At 37.7% G+C, this 22835-nt stretch overlaps 1 protein-coding gene across 1 annotated transcript; it reads right to left on the bottom strand.

Annotated features, from left to right (window-relative positions):
* Positions 1-18145: 18145 nt before the first annotated feature.
* On the bottom strand, positions 18146-19201 carry LOC140139661 (uncharacterized). Its single transcript, XM_072161363.1, has one exon. It carries the CDS (start codon positions 19199-19201, stop codon positions 18146-18148), a length of 1056 nt encoding a protein of 351 aa, XP_072017464.1.
* Positions 19202-22835: the final 3634 nt, after the last annotated feature.

The following is a 22835-nucleotide window of genomic DNA, read 5'->3' as shown; positions in this document are numbered from 1 at the left end:
TTTGAAGCAGTCATGGTTGCACATGCAGGTACTTCTTTTGAAAGTCCTAAACAAGGTATAGCAGTCGCTGATGGGATATGCAACGTATAGAACACGGATAACCTCTATTGATAGGTACCGGGAAAAGCATGTCCTTCGGTTGGTTTTAAAGGTCATCGGAGGTCAAGGTCAAAGGTCGTGGATTTTGTCCGATCGGGCTCAAACTTGGTGGGTGGAATACTTGATACCAGGAAACATAATGTGCGAAATGAATTTGAGGTAAACCAAGGTCAAATGTCATCACGGAGGGTTCAAATTTTAAACTTTGCCCGAGCGGGCTTAAACTTGGTGGGTGGATAATTGTTTATTATTATTATTTTCAAACACGGTATAGATCATTCTGGGACATCCTGTATCTTAGAACTGTCCTCCATCAAGTCTGGCATTTCATTGTTATAACCCATTATGACATATCCTCATTTAGATCAAATTCTGGCCTCCGTAAGGTCATCATGTGGTTATTGTTAACTATGTGGCGGGACGGCCGATTGCCGAGACGAGAGCGTGAACGTCTCAATGTGTATCTAAATGAAAACCTGGTTAGCTGTAATTTGAATATGAACGTCAGGTGGCCGGGTTGACACCAGTTCCCAAAATGGGAACACGACAAATTTTGTACTGAGGCGTGGGCAAGTTGTGGGGGCAGAACCCCACCTTCGATATTTTTCACAAGCAGAAGTACATCTAAATAATCATCACGTAGTATTCTCTCGATTCCTCAACAATATTTTATTTGCATAACTCCAGACTACAGCATACAAGACTTAGTCACACCCATAACCTATACTTTAGCTTCCTACTCGTACAACTACCTCTGCAGTACTGCAGCAAAAGATGAGAATCAATAGGAAAAATGTGTTAATACAATTTAACATGAAAGGCCTACAAAAATCTAAGTTATTTTGGTACTAAATGAAAAATTGGGCATAGTAGCCCCCTGCTCAGCGCATGCTAATAGTAATGACACTTACGAACGCATGCAAGCATGTATTGGTAAAGTATCATCATAAAATCTATATACACATAATAAAACAATATGATTCCAACAGCATGTGCACTAATCACGTACATAATAAAAATAAACATGACTCACCAAATAAAATCCTCTCTTGTTTATAAAATATATAACTCACCAAAATAACCTCCTCCCAAATACCACAGTATTCCTCAGACTTAGTTGATGTAACTCTAAGGAACACTACTCTATATAGTTAATACTCCACTCAGGATTAACCCCGAACTTCTCACAGGGTCGGCGTTAATCCCTACTTCTCCATGTTGATAATCCACTCAGGATTAACCCCGAACTTCTCGCAGGGTCGGCGTTAATCCCTACTTCTCCATAGTAGTTGATAATCCACTCAGGATTAACCCCGAACTTCTCGCAGGGTCGGCGTTAATCCCTACTTCTCCATATTAGTTGATAATCCACTCAGGATTAACCCCGAACTTCTCACAGGGTCGGCGTTAATCCCTACTTCTCCATATTAGTTGATAATCCACTCAGGATTAACCTCGAACTTCTCGCAGGGTCGGCGTTAATCCCTACTTCTCCATATTAGTTGATAATCCACTCAGGATTAACCCCGAACTTCTCGCAGGGTCGGCGTTAATCCCTACTTCTCCATACTAGTTGATAATCCACTCAGGATTAACCCCGAACTTCTCGCAGGGTCGGCGTTAATCCCTACTTCTCCATATTAGTTGATAATCCTGACTCAGGATTAACCCCGAACTTCTCGCAGGGTCGGCGTTAATCCCTACTTCTCCATATAGTCGATACCTCCTTAGGCATAGAAGTCCTCCTGATGCACTGAAAAACAACATCACGTGCACGGGACCATAACACATGTCGGTTGGAATCAATAATAAAATAAATAATAAATACTACCCATCACTTACCACATCTTTCCGTGAACGCTAAACATTCACATAAAAAGATATATGCATATTTAAATATACTTTTCACACAACACATAGGCCTAAATAAGATTATAGGCCCTGAACATGACAATCTCCTAATAAAAACCTAATTATCTTGAAGTAGCATTTGGGTGTGACTTGTACATAAATACTATAATCTAAATGTTAAAGCCTCTATGATTTGAAACAAATTGTAATTTCGTTACAAGACTACTTTTGGTTGAGGCCTATGTCTGTATATTAGATAATAAGCATGAATAATGTCAACGGTCAGGCAACATTGCAACACATAATATTTGGTGAAATGTGAGAAAGAGAGTGTGAGTATTATTTTCCGAACGAAAATAATACAACGCGACAATATAATGATCCCTATTTAATTATGCACAACATGCCACGTCTAAAATAATTAAATAAATCTAAGATCCGAAAATATAAAACGGGGAACCCCCGTATTGCTGCAATTAGCACATGTACATTGTATATGCACTCCAGTAATGCACCTGTACTGTACACGCACCTTTGACCTCGAAGATAAGGCCAGCCATCACCTTCGCACGTAAGCACCCACACAATGATGGATCCCACATTCAATTACAAATATAAAATAATTCACAACACCAACTAATTCAGCTCTTTCTCACTTCCCACTTTACCTAGAAAGCTGAATTGCACACCATAGTAAGGGCAAAGGTATGCTGTCTGGTTTAGGACCTATGATGATAAAATACTAGAATGAGAAATCCTGAATTTGGAGGTGCATTTGAAACCATGAACGACAAGAAATTTGGATGCAGCGCTATGCACACCGCTTACACGTGCGAAACAACATAGCCAAAATCACTAAACTCATGCATGATGAAAATCATCCAAAACACACTTTAAAATTGATTTCACGATCCCAAAACCACCTCTCCGCGTTCTATACACGATACCTAACTTAATTTGGAACAATTTACTTCCGAAAACATAATAATGCTCTAAAAATAATGAAAATAAAAATACGACAAAGAAAAGCTGTATATATTCACCTGCAGCAAAAGATGAGAATGACACGAGGTCGCCCAGCCGTACGGCGCGCTGGTTGGCTGAGGAGATAATTGATTGGATACGTACGGCGCGCTAATTGGCTGAACGGTTAATTGATTGGATACGTACGCTAATTGGCTGACAGAGATAATTGATTGACTGAAAATTACAAGAAATCCAATTTAAAGGGATACACGCGATTTGGGGATAGGAAAATGAAATGGGAATTACCTAAAAATAATATTATGTGTTGGCTTGATTTACCAATACCGTTTCAACTACATGTATGCACACAACACAGGGTCACTCACAATAGGCAGTTGAACCCTACTGGTAGCGCTGTGTTGTAGCTATAGACGAATCCAACGAGCCAAGTCATGGTCAGGATTTGGTCGGCCATCTTTGGGTAGCCGCTAGCACCAACCTGGTGTTTTGAGCGCCCCATTGTGCAAATAAAAGCCGCCTAACACCTAGAGAAGATGCAAGGACGAGGAGGGTTAATCGTTAATAGAATAATATATACAATAGAGATATTAAATCCCGTCGCATCTATTCATACATAGTCCTTTTGTTCGCAAGTACATCCATTTGTAGCGTTTGATATGGTGTATTAAGGGCTGGGGTATGAACGTTTGCACAGTATTTATTTTGGGACATTAGAGCACATCAGACATATCGAATTGCATTCTGAATACGAAGAATGTCATTCTGATATCAAATAATTTTGATTTTTGAAATTCGCAATTTAATACACATTTTATGGCAAATCATTAAAATTGATATTTTGATATTTAACAGTACTTGAAGTAAACTTTATAAATCTGATGATTTATACTTAAAGTGTATGTAGGTGGGATGAAAAGCCGACGATCAATTGAAAATTTTGATCTTTCGTATTGAAAATTAGGTCTTTTTGGGAAACAAATCCATATCTTCAATATGAAAGGTCAAAATTTTCAGTTGACCGTCGGCTTTTCCTCCCTGCTACATACACTTTAAGAATATATCATTAGATTTATATAATTTACTTCGAGGACTGCTATATATCAAAAATTTGACAAATATCAAATTTTTATAATTTGTCATAAAATTTGCATTATATTGTGATTTTCAAAAAATTAAAATTATTTGATATCAGAAAGAGATGCTTCGTGTTCAGAATGCAATTCGATAGGTCTGAGGTGCTCTCATGTCCCACACAAAATACTGTCGAAACGCAATAAACGCTCATTTTAGATCCCTTAAAGACCCCCCAAAAAAAAAAAAGTGATGATTATTGATCATTTTTATTTTTTCTTCTGTATTTTCGGTGGTTTCCTGAAGCCTGATAATCAAGATATTCTGGTACAAGCACTACAAGCAGGTTGCACTCATCACCTGTGTATGTCTGCAATCACCTGTGTATGTCTACAATACCGCTTTTTTCAAAGATACTTATCGTACAGCTACGAGTGATCAGAATAATATGGCTCAATGCATAGATACCGCGTGTAGTTAATCCGATTATTATGTCACTTCAACAGCGAATAGACCATGTAGAAGCTGTGTGTTTTGCCGAAGGGAACTGTAGGGCCTATTGTGTTGTAAACTTTAATCATTCTTTTGTCTACCTGTGTTTTCGCGGAAGGTGTAAAACGGGTGATGGAATGCAGTTTAAAATTTCCGCCAAGGCCGAATCATTTCACATTTTTGGTGCATTGTAGCCGACGGGGACCCAACTAAAGGCTGCTAGTCAGGTGTAGGAATGCGTGAATTTGGATTCGTCTATATGGGATGAACTAGTTAGCATCATACATCAAGAAGTATAAAAGCTATGATTTTAGTACTTGGCTCTATGTTTCAATTACTTATTCTTTTCCAAATATCTGTCCAAACTCGCCGTGTTATTCCAATGCACATTTTGCTTCACTTTGGTGTCATAAAACCGTCATAGGTACAAATTTAGTACTTTCTGTCAGTCAAGTATGGCTTATTCTCTACATGTCAATCTTTAAATAATTGGCATAGTCCTTATAATAACGGTGGTCCGCCTTGATGAGTAAATGACAGCAAACAGCTGCCTCTCAGTAAAAAAATACCTCAAAACTCGGTCAGTGGAGCTCCGCTCGTACATGTCAATAGCGTCATTATCGATTGGATTAGTCGTCCGTAGCGGACAATTCGGTCGCTCATTGGATTAATATTATCAGGTGGTAATAAATTTGCATTGGACAATAGATTACTATATAATGGTTTAGTACTGCATATATCGATTTAATCTTCACTAAGCGGGTTTATGGCTGTAAAGGTCACGGTGAATTTGCCGTGGACGTAAATGCACTATGTAGCACGGGCCAAATCGCATAATAATACAATAAAACAGGAGATCGGTTTTAATTGTTGTGGAATCGAACAAGAGACCTGTCCCTTTGTCACCTTAGGGGCTGTGCAATAATTATGAGCCCGGGGTGGGGTCGTAAAATTGGGGGAAAACATTTTTGGCGAGCCGAAAGGGGGCAAGCAATTTTGGCAAGCCGACAGGAGGGGGAGGGGGGGGCAAGCGCAACATATATCTAGACCATTTAAGGTTTGCAAATTGGGATCCCAAAAATTTGGCATGTTCGGGGGGCAAAGGTTTTTTTGGCGGGCCGAGAGGGGGGGGGGCAAGCGATTTTTGGCGGCCCGAGGGGGGGGAGCAATTTTGGCGGGCTAGTGTTCGGAAATTTTACCCCCCCGGACTCATAATTATTGCACAGCCCCTTAGAACTGTCCCATATGCAATAAACCAACCGGAACGGTATAACAATTGAAATGCCATCCGTGTATAGAGGCCCTGCATTCTTTTATCGATTGGCTCCAAACAAAGGATTTGAACCAGTGTCCTTCACCGTAGTTATGGCGGAGTGCAGTCCATTCAATCAAATGTAAGTTGTCATCAACATATTTGATCGTAGTGCAGGGTTATGTGTGTGAGACGAACTGTCACGGTAGATTGCAATCATGCTTTTGTTGAATGCATTTGAGTAGTCCGCCATATTTACGGGATGATACGTCACATGCAAGGCCTCTATAGAAATGTACAATTTGGACACACCTCAGTGACCCGATTGCAATATTTGTGGAATATATATAGTATTGGCGAGTTGTCATTTACTTTGCAGAGTTTTTAAACTACATTTTAAAATACAGCAGCATATGCCATGCTGTGTGTGGTAGTATGTAGTGAGACGTAATATGGTGATGGATGTGTGGGCGGGGTGCTTGTTTTAGGGTGCCCTTATCTGCATGATGTATAGGCTTTGTGTAATAGCATCTGTGCGAAGTGGAGTACTTACATTTCATTTCGTGTTATTTTTCTATTAAGTTAGATTTATTGGTAAAGTACAAAGTGTCTGTTAGTTCGTTAAAAACATCAACCAACAATATTAAATTCAATAACAAAGACGTATAAAAGCAGGAACAGTTTCGCCTTCATTGGTCTTCCACATGATAACATGCCTATTGACATTTAACGCCTTAATGCTAAATAATTCCTTTCTAATTTTAATCTTTATCACAAATTACCAAAAAATTATGAAATTATATACGTAATGACCGTCAGGAAAGGCTTCTATCCATTTGAAGCCGAAATAACATGAATAATGAGGTAAAAAATTCAAGGTCATCTTGACCGTTTAACGTGGATTTGTGGCATATTCAAAATTGATCTGTTGTCCAATACAAAAACAGACAATTTGGCTGATTCCAATTAGAGCCAGCTGGGGGACGTGTAAAAATTACACAAATGTCAAAAAATTAGATTGGGAAATATTGTACGAATTGCACGTTAAAAAGCCATCAATTATCCCTCCGAATAATGTAGCCTACATTTTCCTGATTTTTCACCTTGCCTTGTGGCATAATTTTCGTAGAGTGATTAGGTTAAATGTTTGACTGAATGAAATATTCATGCAATATGAAGGTATATGCTGAAATATGCTTTGGAGAAGTCAGTAAGAACCACCGTTTCCACGTTGTTGACCCTGTCAGCACCTTGATGAAGAGTGTGAAGGAGGTTGACCAAGTAGTGGGAAGTTGAGATACCCTTGATGTTACCAAACTGTTGGGGGTCAATTTTGTCTTCGATGTCTTCCAAAATCCACTTCACAACAAATTCTTCACCTATTTTTGACAAAACATCTGTCAAGGAGACAGGTCTAAGTTTATCGACCTTGGGAGGTTTTGTTTTGGGAATCGGGGCAACGATGGCTTTTTTCCACTGTGTGGGGACCACTCTCTCATGATAAGAACAATTCAAAATGTCAGTAACAGGGATACTTAATTCGTATGCGAATTCCTTGATCAACCTTGGGGAAACCCCATCTGGGCCACATGCTCTACTTGCTTTCACTTTAATGAGTTCAGCATACACATCCCATGGGTAGAGCAATGGAGGGGGATCAATGGCCGAGGTCTCAAGATTGCAAAGATCCAAATGTGTCATATGGGAGGAGACCTGCACAAACTGATCATTGATTTTGTTCAACAATTTTGGCAACATGATCATCATCGTCTACCACTGAGACAGGTACGCTGATCGCCTTCAGATTTTGTATTTCCCGCCATGGTCTTGATTTGCTGATGCCACTTCCGTGGATTGGTAGCCTGAAGATTACGAACCCTGTTTGCATAATAGAATTGTTCAGCCCTCTTAATTTTACGTTGTACCTTGTTACGCAGCTTCTTGTACACCTGATTGTTACATGTTGAAAAGGCTAGCTGTCTTTTTTCAAGATTTTTGACTTTATCAGACATCCAGGGTTTATTATTATTATTATTATGAACCTTTACCTTTACTGTGGTTAGAGGGAAGAATGACTCTACAGCACCATGGAGAGACTCATAGAGAGCACCAGCTTTTTGCTGAGTGTTGCTGGCGTTAAGGACATTGGTCCAGTCTTTGTGCTGGATCCAGTTACCAAATTCTCTGATTTGGTGCTCTTTCACGGAACGATATGTCCTTTTGACATTTAAATTTTTGGCTACATTCTCTAATGATACTTATATGGTCACTCTTCCCAAGAGCAGATAATGGAACGGGCTCGTTGTAATGAGCGCCAAGGTTGGTCAGTACAAGGTCCAGAGTGGCTTGACCACGGGTGGGAAACTTGATCAATTGTTTCAAATTACAGTTATAAAGAATGTTGTTGACTTGCATTCTATTAAAGTCACCCATGATTACAAAGCCTACATCAGGATACTTGTTATGAAGTAAGTCTATTGATTCAAGTAAATGGAGTCTGAGAAGATCTTGATTCGGTGAATCGCGCGGAATGTAAACTGCACAAACCATAATGACGGAAACGTCTCTTGGTAGTCGCTTTGGCTGCAGTTGTACCCAGACACATTCCAATCCTCTGGCACTGACACTTCTGAAATTTCTCTGGCTGGAATCTGTGAGTTTACATAAATTGCAACCCTCCTCCTCTAAAGTGGGTATGGGAATTTGAAAAAAGTTCGTATCCATCAATTTTGCACATAAACTCAAAATGTTAAAGAAAAATGTGCTTGCGTCGCCCTTTAAAAAAACACCTTAAAAATGGACCCTTGTGAATTTTTCTTCTAAATTTGGACCATTTTGGGCAAATTTGATTACATCAAAAGTATATTTCCCAACGGTTGACCATTTAGATGATTTTTGTTGATCCCTGGCTAGGGGCATGCGAACATTACAAGGTTGTCTCAAAACAATAAAATTCCGTTATTCAGAATTTTGAGCCGGAAATTGTTAATTTCATTTGTCTTAATTAGTTTTAATTATTGTAAAAATGGGTGATTAAACTGTTCTTTCTGTTGTGATATTTCTATATTGAGCATCGATTTATGATTAAAAAAAACCAAAACTACAGAGTTTACGCCATTATACGCTTTCAGAAGTTTTGCCCGCTAATTTTAGTTCGTCTTCCTTATATACTAAGGCGGGTTACGAATTCCTATGGCTGGTACCAAGTATTTACTCATCCAAAGGTGAGCAACTAATTTTTTTTCCGTCAAATTCGTTATGACCAAATATGGTAAGCGTCATAATCAATCTATTAAGAAGCATATCGCCGACTTCATATTGTAACCCGATACGTACGTCATCAAATCAAGTCATCAAATCAGTCATATTTAGTATAGGCCCACTATTGTACCAATCATGCGTAAAAACACAATTTGATCAGTCCAGACCCAGTCAAACTGTCTGACATGCACCTTAGGTACCTAATGGTCTTCGATAAGGTATAACTACACTACTTTATTATTATATTCAAGCTACCTGAAGTATATCGTTTCCGTCGTACTATGGACCGCAATTCCAATTGCATAGTTCAATAACCTCAATTAAACAATCATAGTGCAAACCTCAAGTTGAAGAGTATGAGTTTTTGTACCCCAATTTTCAGAGGTTATTCAATGGATATACAAATGTATTGGGGTTAAAGAACTGTGCCCTGATAGAGATTATGTTGTGGATCCTAGTGGCATTTGTGATTAACCCGTCCATCATGACACAGTTCCTTAACCCCAATATGCGTGTACATTCATACAATGACCTTTGGTTATTTGGGTACTAAAACTCATACTCTGCAACTTGAGGTCAAAATTGGAACTATATAAGTTCTTTGCATACTGCAGTTACTGTCCGTTTTCCTATACACAATACACAGTGCTCTTACCATTGACGCGTGACCTCTACAAATAGCGTACGTTAGAAGTATGGGGATTTGCCTAGTTAACGTCGCTGTGTGAAAAATAACCGGCCAATATTAAAAGTACTCTTCTAAAATTCTAGAAAATATAGTTTTGTAACATGTCCTAAATTTTTATCTAATTTAGATGTTTGGAAATATGCGTACTTTAGTGTTTTAGTGTATGTTATAAGTAATAGTACATTGCCTAGTTAACGTCGCTGTGTGAAAAATAACCGGCCAATATTAAAAGTACTCTTCTAAAATTCTAGAAAATATAGTTTTGTAACATGTCCTAAAAATATCGTGAAAGTGTCCTTTTCACCTATTTGTCTTAAAGTTGATTGGTTGATAAGGACGCTTATTTTTTTTAGCGATAGTACGTAGTCTTCTTCACAACCGGTTTCTGCCGTTACTAACACTCGTCGATAGCCACATGCAGTATTAGACTCGCTCCCAGTCCTATAATACGTCTATGTCAATCTCCATAGGGATGGGCGATACCAGCTTTTTGGTACCGATTGTCGATCTAGAGCAGTCAGGGGGTGTGGGCCGAATATTTAGAAAAAATAAAATAAAATGAAAAAAAATGGCCGCGGAGCGCGCTTGCCCGACGCAGGGGGTTGTCTAAGGGGGGGTGTTCCCCTCAGAAGTAAGAAACTTGTGCAAAATGAAGATCTAATTGAGTGGTGGACAATTTTGGCACTATTAGGCCTAATAGTGTAACATTTTAGTTGAAAAAGCCGCAAATTTGTAAAATTAATGACGGTCCATGAAACCTTCCGTGGACAAGTTTTCCCTATAAATTGTGTTAACATAGGAAATATGCAAATGTCGAAAGAAGAGCGAAATTGGTCATATGTTTATCCACTACGCTGTCGGAGGACGGATGTTCCCTCTTGAGAAGTTTGAAAAATTTGCAAAATGACGGTCCAATTCAAGCCATTTTGTGCATCATTTTTACACCATTCAAAACAATTGCTAAAAAAAAGGGCCCGAACTCAATTTGCAAAATTCGAGATTCGTAAACATGGTAAAAGCCGTGCATAAATCGCCGGGATGAAGTCGGTAGGAATAATGACTTTGGTGGCAAAATGTGACGGACCCTGCATATCGGCGGGGCCGCACTAGTAATTTTCACATGCTTTTAGGATGCGGACCCGCCTTCAAGCCCAATGCCTAAAATAATCGCAGGCCATTAGGACCTACTTCCAATCGACCCGACTGTGCGGGTTTTTATTAAGCATAGCCCTACTCAATTACGTAAAATTTAACCTTCCTTTTCTCTCCTCCTTTTCTCCCTTTTCTCTTCTCCTTCCCCCTTTCTCTTTTCTTCTCTTCTCTTCTCGCCTTTCCTCTCTTTTTTTTGGGGGGGGGGGGCAGTCGGCGCTCCCCCCTGAATTCGCGCCTGAAATGAGTAGGATGTGTTTGTTCAGGGGATGCGGGGTACGTGTGGCTGTAGGCCTACCACATTAATGAACTAAACTTACTCTTCGTGGGATTACGAATCGTAGTCTTGGGCGGTACGTAACCAAATTCTCAGTGGCACATCGTACCCCTACTCAATTTCCAAACGGCATGCCAAAAATACTTGTTCCCCCCTCTCAGCCAACCAATAGTTGCTTCCCCCCCACGGCCAAAATCTTTTCCCCCTCCCCCATTTACACATGCCAAATTTCTGGGATCCCAATTTGCAAACTTTAAGTAAAGGCCTATTCAGTTATTTGCTCATCCGGACGATCGTAAAAATCATCAAAAGTCAGATTGTGGTACCTTTGTCATTGTCATAGATGTGCTAACATAGCCTGCTAGTGGTTCAGCCGAAAGCCGTGTATTCATGACAAAATAAGGCATTTAAATGAATCTGTAATTGATGTACTGACAGTACATAAATTAGCTATATGTATTTGATTGGGGCTTCAATTTCGTCAATACTGCTGTTTTCTTGCGTTCTTTTTGCCAATCTTTTCATTTCAAAAATACCAAATGAATATTTGGATGACTTATCCTTCACTTTTAAGCAATTTTTACACAACTTTAATTTTTCTTTACACTTGCGCTGGGATCACTGAATAGGCCTTTAAATGGTCTAGATACAGGGTTCAAAAGAAATAACTTCCCCCCCCCCTAAAATTACAAAACATTTCTTTGCATAACTTGACATTTATTTTGTTGATTTGATAATTCAAAAAGCTGTGATCGAACAGAGGAATTGCAAAAACAATATTTTTGGTCAAAAGTAATCACATTTTCTAAAAATGATGCTTTCAGAGAAAGTTGCACATTACCACATTATGTACAAAACGTTTTCAATATTAACGTTAAGGTTGATTTCATTCTTGTTTTTGTCTTTCGCCTTTCTGTCTCTGATCCTTCAGGCACCCATGCAACCATCATTCAGTGCAAAACAAAGATTTGTTGAGCTTAATTTTGGCGTAAAATGAGATTTTCTTTGATGTTTTTAATCAGAAGTTGTTTCAAAATGATAAAATCACTAGGAAGAAGAAATGAACTCTCCATGCATAAATTTGACCAAAAGGGTAAACATTTACCTGTATTGGGTCGGTTGAAGCATCTTGCATTTTGATTTAAAATGATGGCTTTCTTGGATAAAGGTGTAACACTCATGATGTGGCCACAAGAGATTGGCTGCATGCAGTAATTGGCTGGATGCAGACTTCCAACCTCCAATCTTTGTCGGCCATTTCTTAATCTTTGTTGGCCATTTCTTCTTTGTCATGTACGCCTTTATTCAAGAGAGTCGTTGCTATAGATCTTTGCAACTGTTTCAGTCTACCATTTGCAAGTAAATTTTTCATCTCTTCTAGCCAAAAAAACATCACACTACAAACCTTATTTCTACTCCTATAGTGATTTCACCATTTTTGAAACAACGACTGAAAACCCATTCATGTCAAAATTCATGTCAATAAATCATTGGTTTATACTGAAAGATGATTGCATGGGTGACTGAGTAATCGGATACACAAAACTTATGAAAATTAACTAACAATTAAATCAATCAAAACATTGATCATGTTGATATCGAGAACATTTTTGTACATTACATGTATAGATGAGGTGACACGTGTTTACATTTGATACGCCCTCTGTTGGTCTGTGATCAAATCTGTCAGGCAAAAAACACCATAGTTTACATGGAAGAAGTTGATTTTTATTCATTAACTTTGGTTTCAAAGCAAATAATAGAAAAAATGGTATCAATCTTGTTTATAAATGCATCAAGCTATATACATTATATCACACAAAACTTCAAAGGTTTTTAAAAGTTGAGTTTTAAAGAGATTAATGTTGTCTGTCATAGACACTTCTGTGTTATTTTGCCTGCTTTGAAACAACAGAGGGCGGTCTGAATGTAAACATGTGACATCATAGGTCACCTCATCTATAGGTTGTTGAAAAGTGAAACTTTTTCTGAAAGCATCATTTTTGGAAAATGTGATAATTTTTGACCAACAAAAAATGATTTTCAAAAAGAAGAATATTGGGAGGGTAGCAAAACGATTCCTCTATTTACAGGTTTTTAAATTTTTCAAATCAACCAAATGTATGTCAAGTTATGCAAAGAAATGTTTTGTAATTTTAAGGGGGGTTATTTCTTTTGAACCCTTTATATTGTGCAGAGCGCAGCGAGCAGCGTGCATATTTAAGCGTTTCTGTACTGTTTTTCTACGCCTTTTCAGGGCGTTTAATTTAAAAGGTACCCATGAATGTGTGCCCAAAATCGCCACCCCCTCTAGGCTGGCAAATAATTATTGCCCCCCCCCCGCCCCCAATTTTACCCTCCCCAGGGCTTATAATTATTGCACATTACAACAAAATGTTTTCAAATTTTGAGTTGTATTGCGCCATCCAGCGGTTTTGATATGAGAAGCAAAAACGTGCATAACAATGCCCCATAGGATAGAACATACTTCCGGTTGTGGTTATCTCGAGGGGTCAGAGACACAAAGACGTAACTCCATTTTTTGCAAAAATGAGATTTTGGTATTATAATTTTCAGAAAAATGAGCACTTTGCAGTAAACATAAAGACGTAACTCCATTCAAAACCATTTTCATGTCAGCGTAACAAAGACGTATCTCCAATGAATCGCCCTTTTCTGTGTTGTTCATAATTATTGGGCTATAATTAAATAAATGTTAGCTTATTTAAACACTACTTAATATGATCCTTTCATTATTCTATGTAATACAACATGACTATAAGCTAATCAAAATGGATAATTTTCTTTAAACTTGTTTTTCTCAAATGACCAAAATGGAGTTACGTCTTTGTGTCACTAACTCCTAGAATTCAAGTTCTCGTTCACACCCCAGAGGGGAAGCACATCATAAATTTTTGGTGGGTATGTTCCCCTGGAATTTTGAGGTGGTGGGTCTTTGGGAGCTGACGTCGCACAGGTTAAAGAGGTCTTTTGGAGCTGTGAACAGTCAAAATCAAGGGTCTTTCTTGGCTTTATGGTTGTAAATCACCTGAAAAAAACCCCAGAAATGTGAAAATCACCTGAAAAAACCCCAGAAATGTGAGGAATGAGCAATGAACGAAACATGTCTCGGGCATTACATTTTACTGCGGTAATGAGAAAAATGAGCTTTCTTCTGAATCAGAAGACTGATGGGAAAATCTCAGTTTTGATGAGGAAAAGTGAGGGATGAGGCTGTCGATTTGGTGATTGCAATGATATTATTTCTTTTGAGTCAATCCAAAAATCTCAATCCTGTGGAAATATGAATCTTATTTCTAATAAAAGCCATAAACCAAACACATTCCCATTTCCCACATTTAAATTGACCCAACACACCGGGCTCTACACCAATCACCCACAATATGGTATTTTCATAGCAACACTTGTATTACCCCCGGACCGATATAGGGTTAGGTACAATTTGGTTTGGTGGTTTGATTGATAAAGCATAAATAAGTTAATAAATATCTGCATAAACATATATCTGGTATGTGGGTACTTTTTAAGTACTTAAAACGTATTATACCGGGTTATTATAATATTAAGATATTATATGTGAATAATATGAAGCAGTATAGTACATAATATTGCATCAAGGAAGTAATATTTTGGTTTAATAATTTGATGCGAAAATAAATTGACTTTCTAAAGTTCACAAACAACTTGGAAATAAGAAATATTAGAATATTTGTATGTCAAAGTTACAAATTGTAGATATAATTTCAAATATCTCTGTACAAGTAGTATAAAGAATGAGAATAAAAATATATTTATCTTTGTATAATGTTAAAAAGTGTTTAATGAGTACAACATCCAAAATATGGGCAACATCCAAATTTTTGGAGCCTAAGCATCCCCTTTAAAAGTTAAAAACAGGTCAAGACAGGTGTAAATAAATTGGTTGTGTACACTTTTTGAATTTATTTTATTTTAGATCCATTTAGTACCGGTCAGTTGTACTGTTTCAGTCGGGTTTTTAACTGTCATTGTATAAGGAAAAAAAATTGAAAAAAAATGTATATGCAAATCATAGATTTAATTTCTACTTTAAGGTAATCGCGGTGTAAGTTTATAAGAATAAGGTAATCTTTGTATAAGTATAAGACTATGCTTACTATATCAATATATATTAAAAGGTTGCATCTATCATATCGAGCCGTAAGTGTCATTTTCAAATAATATCTATTACAATACAGGTTTAAACTCAATTGATCATAGTTTCAGAAAAGGGTAAAGGTACTTGTTCGCGTCGTTGATTGCCTAAGTAAGTTACAGAATTAGATATTTTCATGGATAATTTAAAGTTATTTAAGGGATGGGGTATGAACGTTTGGATAGTATTTATTGTGGGACATTAGAGCACATCAGATATATCGAATTGCATTCTGAATACGAAGAATGTCCTTCTGATATCAAATAATTTTGATTTTTTGAAATTCGCAATGTAATGTCATTTTATGGCAAATGATTAAAAATTGATATTTTTGATATTTAAAAAGTACTTGAAGTAAACTTTATAAATCTGATGATTTATACTTAAAGTGTATGTAGGTGGGATGAAAAGCCGACGATCAATTGAAAATTTTGACCTTTCGTATTGAAGATATGGATTTTTTTCCAAAACACCAACAAAAATTAGGTCTTTTGGGGAAAAAATCCATATCTTCAATATGAAAGGTCAAAATGTTCAATTGATCGTCGGCTTTTCCTCCCAGCTACATACACTTTAAGAATATATCATTAGATTTATATAATTTACTTCGAGGACTGTTATATATCAAAATGTGAAAAATGTCAAATTTTAATAATTTGTCATAAAATTTGTATTATATCTTGAATTTTAAAAAAAATCAAAATTATTTGATATCAGAAGGTTATTCTTCGTATTCAGAATGCAATTCGATATGTCTGATGTGCCCTCATGTCCCACAAAAATACTGTCGAAACGCTCAAAACGCTCATTCTAGATCCCTTAATTAAGTCTACATTTTCTCATTTGGACCATTCCAGTTGACATCCATGATACTCCCCCAATGGAAGACATGACGTTAATCTCCCACACAGGGAGTGTGAGTTTAAAATGAGATTACCTGAATGGGTGACCCCATTTGAAATCTACACTCCCTGTGTGAGATATTAAGGTCCATGTCTTACATGGGGTGTATTGATTTCAACTGGAATAACCTATTTTCCTGCTGTGAAGGCAATGAAGGTAGATAACATAATAATGATAATTTGTAATTAAATTGAACCTACAACAGTCTAGATAAAAAGCAAATACCACGATAAGCAAAGTCGTTACTTTAAACAATAAATTGTATAATTTCTGTGCAAGAAAAAGACCAAGATAGAGCCATTAAATCTTTTACCAATAATAGATGCAACAATTTACTGTCTCAGTACTCAGTTTGTCCAGTCTACAGTGTCCAATACCAAGATGTTTTGGTGTTCAGAAACGCTGAACATACGACTGGTTATAATAATAATAATAATTTAATCTTATATAGCGCATTACAAGCAAATCTCAATGAGCTTTACAAAGCATATATAAAAGCATAAACACATGGCAACAATATTTAAATATACAGCATTAAGATACGAACTAACATTTTAAAATTAATAAAGAAAATAAGTTGATGTATATTGCACAGTTACGTCAGAGGCGAGCAAAGGAGGACAGTAGCATGTGAAATATACAACAAAAAACATGCAAAACCAAAGCCAAAAGAACACAAGATGCATATTTCACACAAGGAGCAAAACAAAAAAGGCACACACAGAAGCAGCAAATTTGGAAAATGTGAAATAGGCACAAGTGCAAGAGGCAAGAAATTGGAAAACATACAATGCATATTGCACAGAAATGGTATGCTTTAAAGCACAAAAGAACAAAACAACAAACGTGGAATACGCATAGTAGGCTTTGACAGAGGAAATTCATAAATTTAACCTATACAAAAAACATCAAAATCAACTGAATCATTAAAATTAATTACTTGCATGCAAAAATTACATAGTAAAAACTGGTTTTCATAGCGCTTTACAAAAACAAACATAAGAGCGTAAACACATGGCAGCAATATCTAATATACATAATTAAAATACAAACCAGCTTTATAAAAATGACTGAGGTAAAACGTTAGGCATAGGCATGACACAGTCGGTGTTCTTAGCACCTTAACACATTTTCAGTGGCATACACAGGTTAACAGTCAAGTTTTAGCAGTCAAGTTAGCTCAATCGATAAGGCGTTCGACTATGGTGCGAGAGGTGACGGGTTCGAACCCTGGTTGTGCCTAGTACGCTCTCGTGGAAAAATTGAGTTAACTTGAAATTCCCCTGGACAAGGAACTTACTGCGTTTAAATATGTCTCGTTATAACCCGTACGAAACTCGGGGAGCTGATCCTGGTAGCGAAGGTTACATGTGGAATGTCTATGTACAAAACAACCATATTTTTCTAGGCATGAAACATTTGTATTTTCCAATGAAACTGATTTAATAGAGAGCAAAAGCAGTCATTAAATTATTTGGTCTAGTTTTATGAAATTACAAAAATCAGTTTACTATGAATAGTCCTTCTTATAATATACATTTCATCTTGTCAAAACCAAAAGTTATTTACTGACCTGACAGTTTCGACCATCTTGGACGATGATCATCTTCAGAGTGATGTTTTTCTCTCCCACCTTCTGTTTACCAACAGAGGGCGCACCAGCGCCCAGAAGTGGGTCGTATACGTGGCTAAGATAATGGGCCCCCTCGTCTCTGTTCATTGTGTTCGGTGCTCTCTTCCGTATCCAGATGGCTTCTCTTATACGGCGGGCTCCCGAATTACATTCCTTTTCAAGTACTTGAGCGTCTTTCCAGTTAATCACATGATTTTGTTGAACGGCATGGTCCGCGATAGCAGATTTGGACTGTTCGCTAGCCGACTGTTTTCTTGTTTGACGAGTAAATGTTCCTTTACTATGTGCTACTTTCTCAGTTTCTTTTTATGCTCTTTCAATCTTGTTTCAAAACGCCGCCCAGTTTCTCCAACATAAGTATTATCACAATTTGCACAAGGAATTTCATATATGCAGTCTGTGGTACTCATGGGGTCTCTTTTGTCCTTAGGATGCACCAACATTTTTCTTAAAGTGGTGTGTGGGCGTACTGCGGTGGCTATGCCGTGTTTTCTGAAAATGCGAGTGGCTGTTTCTGTCATTTTTTCAACATAAGGTATGATCACAAGTCCTTTGCTTCTTTCCGTGGAATTTTTGTTCTTACTTTGCTTTTTAGCCTGTTTACATTCCATCTTGCGCTTGACATGGTTAAAAGTCCACTCGGGATAGCCACATTTCTTGAGTGCGTGCTTGATTTTTCCTTCTTCTTGTTCTTTGTCCTCCTTTTCTGATACAACACTGTTCATCCTGTCCAAAAGTGTGCGGACCACGCCCAGTTTATGATGAACGGGGTGATGAGAAGCAAAATTTAAATACTGGTCTGTATGTGTGGCTTTCCTGTAGACCAGTAGCTTAACAGAACCATCAGGTTTGCGCACAATCAACGTGTCTAAAAACGGTATGGATCTTTCTTGCTCTTTCTCGAATGTAAATTTGATACTGTCCGTGGGGTCCGTTTGATTGAGGTGTGTGGTGAGATTTTCAACTTGATCTTCCTTTACAATTTCTAAAATATCATCCACATAACGTTTCCAGAGGCGCGGCTTACAGTCTAAAGGCGCTGTGGCTATCGCTTGCTGCTCCAGAAATTCCAAATACAAATTCGCGACAACTGGGGAAACCGGGCTACCCATAGCCGCACCAAATCGCTGCTTGTATATTTTTCCACGAAACAGAAAATATGTGGTGGTAAGTACAAACTTCAGAAGATCAATAATGTCTTCCACCGCGAGTAGAGTCCGTTTGTGCAGAGTCTTATCCTGTTGTAATCTAGCTTTGATGACATTAAGCGATTCGTCGATAGGCGTATTGGTAAAAAGCGAGACGACGTCATGCGAGTTAAAAATTTCTCCTTCCTCTATCATGACTTCTGCTAGACTTTCCGCTAAATCCTTTGAATTGGTGACATGATGTTCAGTTCCTCCCACCAAAGGCGACAGAATGTCCGCTAAGGCTCTCGATGTTTGATAGCCTATGGTCCCTGTATAGTCTACTATCGGTCTCACTTTATTACCGGGTTTGTGTATTTTTGGCGTGCCATAGATACGCGGTATATTCTCCGCCGTAGGAAACAGAAGATCATATTGATATTTTTCAATCTTCTTTTCTTTTTTTCAACTTAGTAAGTATAGCTACCAGTTCTTTTTTGTAGCGTTGAGTGGGATCAGAAGGCAACAGTTCGTATGTGCGCTCATCCGATAACATTGAATGAATTTTGTCCTCATATTCAGCTGTATCCATAAGCACCGTAGCCTTGCCTTTGTCTGCTGGCAGTATAAGTATTGATTCTTCCTTCTTAAGATCTTGGATTGCACCCCGGGGATTGCACGCCTTTCCTCTGCTGAAATGTTCGATTTCGGGGGGCGAGCATTGCGTAAAACACCAGCAATTTCGGATCTGAGAACCGTGGCTTCATTATTGGAAAGCTTATGACACGCTTGTTCAGTCGCTACAATGTATTCCTCGTATGGGATCTTGTTCGGCGCCGGCGAGAAATTCAAACCTTTCGCCAATACACTTTCCTGTGGTTTGGTAAGCTTATGCTTCGATAAATTAATAACCCATTTCTTGAGCTGTTCGCCGTTTAATTCAACATTGTCCGGTGTATTTCGCCGTCCTTTCGAAGTCGGAGCAAGTTGTAATTTTTCCAACTTTTGTTGATGCCGCCATTTTGTTTTGCAAAACTCAGTTTCTGTTTTGCGAGTCACGTGATCGGTCACCTGACCAAACAATGTTTCCGGAAACCGGGAATTTAATTCGGTCTCAAATTTCGTTTTCTGATCTTTAAAACTGTTAATTTTATTGGTGGTGACTCTGATTCTTTCGCGAACAAGCTGTTGTCGTGCGTTGTTCACTATATCTCGTGCTCTAGCGGTGTTGATGGGACATTTTAATCGTAGGCTCGGCGGTGTGATATTCAATTCCTTGCATCGTAATGTAAAGACGAGATGGTTACGATGTCTGGCGATTTTCTTGCCAATATTTTCATAATCACGTACAGTCTTGACATAGTTCTGTCCATAATTCTCACGTATATTCTTGAAGAGGTTCATTAGGTTTGTAGAAACTCATAATATACATTTCATCTTGTCAAAACCAAAAGTTATTTACTGACCTGACAGTTTCGACCATCTTGGACGATGATCATCTTCAGAGTGATCATCGTCCAAGATGGTCGAAACTGTCAGGTCAGTAAATAACTTTTGGTTTTGACAAGATGAAATGTATATTATGAGTTTCTACAAACCTAATGAACCTCTTCAAGAATGAATAGTCCTGATGAATATCTTCAAGAAATCACTATTTTTATAAGCAAGAAAAAAGTGTTTTTTTGGATAATGCCAAATTTTCTGGAACAATTGGGGTAAATTTATGAAGGTTTTGTCCCTCAAACCCCACCACTCTAACCAAATCAACCAACACCCCACCCTAACCTCACCATGCAGCCATGTACTGTCACTATATACTACCTTTGTTTTATAACCACTAAGGCATAGGCCCTAGGACATTTCTTTGTATTAGCTATATAGCCCCTCTCCAAAAGTATTTAATTATATTTTTACTTGCTCAAGTAGCATTCGATGCGAACTTTGTTACATAATTCGATGCGGTTATTTTTTTAAGTGCCTAAAACGGCCTAAAATGAGGCTATAGCGCCCTTTTCAGCCTACTTCCTGTAGCGCACACATTTCATTTTGACGGCTTATTGTGCGCATTTGATTTTTTTTTCACTTACAAAGAAAAAAAGAAGAAAAAAACCCGGAAAATCGCAAAAAAATAATATAAAACACTACTGGAGTAAACATTTAGACATTAGACAACAAACGAGCATAGTGAAAAACTACTGCAGGTTGAAAGGGGGTCATAAATATTCTTGAATATGATTTTTTTGTGTCTGAAATTCCCATTCCAATTTGCAGCGAAAGGGGTATTTTTTCCATTTCAAGACATGGATTTAAAAAAACTGCATTTCGCATTTGACTTTTTGGACCAGGAAACAAACATGTTTTTTTTTTGGCCTTAAGTATGGTCTTTCAAAAATAAAACGTCCATCTGAAACATAGGTGCCACACCACACTCCACTACAACTCGCAACCCTACCCCACCCAATTAATCAAGTAATTAATTAAATATTTATGAGTGGTGACCATCAGTGTTCGAAGTCACCCAGCAAACACAAAACGTTTAAATGTTGGGTTATATAAAGAGTACAAACATTTTAATAACATTCATAAAACATTATTGAAAACTTGATGCAAAACATTGTAGGCCTATATAAAATGTTATTTATACGTTTACAAAATATTTTGCAAAAATGTTTGCCCAAAATATTTTCCAATAATATTTAAAAAACGTTTTCATGACCTTTATATAATCCGACATTTAAATGTTATTAAAACGTTTTGAATCTTTTAGAACATTTTTGTGCTTGCTGGGCACATGGAGTGATTAAATACCATAGAGTACCGAAGTGATGACGTCACAGAAAACCTTTTTTGCATTTCAGCGTTTTGAATACCATGTATCGGTGGAGTATGATGAAAAACATCCACAGTCCAAATTTGGTGGGAATCGGATCATGAGGGCCCGAGATATGGCCGCATGAATACCTAATCCGATTCCCACCAAATTTGGACTGTGGGTGTTTTTCATCATGTTCTACTGAAATATGGTCATGAAAATGCTGAAATGCAAAAAAGATAATTTTATGACGTCACACTTCGGTACTCTATAGAGCCCAATCACTCTATTCATGCTCAGTGGCGTGTGCAGCACATTGAAAGTGTGGGGGGGGCAGGTTGTTCAGTTCCCCAGAATGGAGTCTGATCAGGAGCAATCCGAGCAAATATTGACGTTTTAACGTATTCCCCCCCCAATGACCAACAAAAGTGGGTGGCCATGCCCCCTCCCTTTCCACACGCCACTGTTCATGCTATTTTTAGTATCAAAGTCAAGTTCCCTGATATAACATCTCAGGCCCAGTTCCAGCACTCCATGTATCCGCGGGTACTCATGCTCATCAGAAATTTCACGAAATTAGGGGGTATTTGCAGTTAAAGAAACATGATTTGTGAAATACAATAAAAAGGGGTCATTTTTCATACGCTTGCTCGCAAAAATGAAAAAAATGGTGCTTCATTTACAAACCCCAGTTTCATCACAGTTAATCCTTTTGGCGCACATCTAATACATTAGATCATATAAATTATATATACGATGCATACAACCGCGGGTGCCATGCATTAATTTAATTTATGCATTTCCATCAAAAAGGGGTAGGCCCTATATAAGAAATATTGTTCACATTTAAGTGAAAAAAGGGGATTTGTAGAGGGGCAAAAACTTCTCAAAATCGCTAAAAATAGGGGTGTTTTATCCTGAAAAGTTCTAGAAATGAGATTTAAAAGGTGTGTTTTCAAAGTTCGCCGACAAGCATGAGTACCTGTGGATACATGGAGTATCTCAGGACATCAGAAAGTAACTGTATGTTAAAATTGG

Source organism: Amphiura filiformis, chromosome 18 (assembly GCF_039555335.1).
Source record: "Amphiura filiformis chromosome 18, Afil_fr2py, whole genome shotgun sequence".
Classification (NCBI taxonomy): Eukaryota; Metazoa; Echinodermata; class Ophiuroidea; order Amphilepidida; family Amphiuridae; genus Amphiura; species Amphiura filiformis.
The sequence above is the reverse complement of the archived record's forward strand: the minus strand, read 5'-3'. Positions and strand labels throughout refer to the sequence as shown.

What these genes read in the sequence shown, in the direction of transcription:
- LOC140139661 (XM_072161363.1), bottom strand. Translation starts at nt 19,201, where the DNA reads ATGATAGAGGAAGGAGAAATTTTTAACTCGCATGACGTCGTCTCGCTT.